The 1,179-nt window shown below is 40.5% G+C and overlaps 1 protein-coding gene across 2 annotated transcripts in view; it reads left to right on the top strand.

Annotated features, from left to right (window-relative positions):
- LOC108622142 (UPF0160 protein MYG1, mitochondrial) overlaps nucleotides 1–1,048 on the top strand; it is a 3,615-nt gene extending 2,567 nt beyond the window's left edge. For both annotated transcript variants that reach the window (XM_018019830.2, XM_018019829.2), the window contains 3 exons: nucleotides 128–329; nucleotides 627–799; nucleotides 860–1,048. In XM_018019830.2, coding sequence (XP_017875319.1) covers nucleotides 128–329; nucleotides 627–799; nucleotides 860–1,031 — 547 coding nt within the window. In that variant the 3' untranslated portion in view covers nucleotides 1,032–1,048. The remainder of the gene's footprint in view (nucleotides 1–127; nucleotides 330–626; nucleotides 800–859) is intronic.
- Nucleotides 1,049–1,179: the final 131 nt, after the last annotated feature.

The raw sequence follows: 1,179 nt of genomic DNA, 5'->3' as shown, positions 1-1,179 counted from the left end.
CAACAAAATCTGTTAAATATTACAGTTTTGCAATTAGTTTTCGTGCAGTAGCGGCGCCGCTCGAGTACAAAAGGTTAAATCGAAACAGACTATAGTTTGCTTATAAACGAATTTTTCTATCTCCCAGATATCGAATCGTCACTTGTTTATCTGCGCGCGTGAGTTTTTTGAATCCTCCATGGAACAGTGAGGGTATCGACGTTCATAAACAATTTCTGAAAGCTGTAGAGCTCACTGGTGAGGAATTCATAGAACACGTGAAGTATGCAGCGGATGTTTGGCTACCAGCACGCGTGATCGTCGAGGACGCCATTACAAAACGGTTCGAGGTGAAAAAGAACCACAAAATTACCTTATTTCTTAACAATAAAATGTATAACAATTCCTTTCCCTTTCTTCAAATCTCATCTAACATTACTGCGTCAATTAAAATATTTTCACCGGAGATAAACCCTGAATATGAATTGTTCATCTTCGAGGTGACATTAGCATCCATTTGAATAGAATGACATACCTACCTATTCTATTTCTTTCTGAACAGCGTGCAAGCGGCTATTGACAGTCTACATAAAAATCTACTGTGACATTATGCTTCTTTCGTGAACAGGTTTTAACGTTTATTACAGACTGACCCTAGCGGAGAGATCATAGAATTGTCACGCGGCGTGCCTTGGGCCGAGCACGTTTTCGCCATCGAGAAGGAACAGAACATACAGCCTTTATTAAAATACGTGATTTGGAAGGACGATAATTACAGGGTCAGATGCATTCCTGTGGAGCCTGGCAGTTTCGTTTGCAGGTATTTACGATTTTTAGTATAAGCGATTTTTGAGTTAAAACGATTTCAATTATTTTTTAGATTGTTCATGCCGGAGCCTTGGGCTGGTCTGCGGGACGAGCAGCTGGAGAACGCTTCTGGGATCGAAGGAGCCCAATTCGTCCACTCGATACGATTCATCGGTGGCCATTCGACCAAGGAAGGTGCCATCGCCATGGCGAAGAAATCTCTGGAGCTCGGGAGAGCCACTTGATAATAAATGTACTTAGACTAATTCAAAGAATAGATTTCTAATTCCTTCCGTCACCTTTCGTTCGCATAATAATACAAACTTGTACAATATTTTATTGCACATCCTCATCCTCAAGTGTTTTAAAATAAACAGTCCTATAGGAATTATG

Source organism: Ceratina calcarata, unplaced genomic scaffold (genome assembly GCF_001652005.2).
Source record: "Ceratina calcarata isolate Rehan_Ccalc_2016 unplaced genomic scaffold, ASM165200v1 scaffold208.2, whole genome shotgun sequence".
NCBI classification, from domain to species: Eukaryota; Metazoa; Arthropoda; class Insecta; order Hymenoptera; family Apidae; genus Ceratina; species Ceratina calcarata.
The sequence above is the reverse complement of the archived record's forward strand: the minus strand, read 5'-3'. Positions and strand labels throughout refer to the sequence as shown.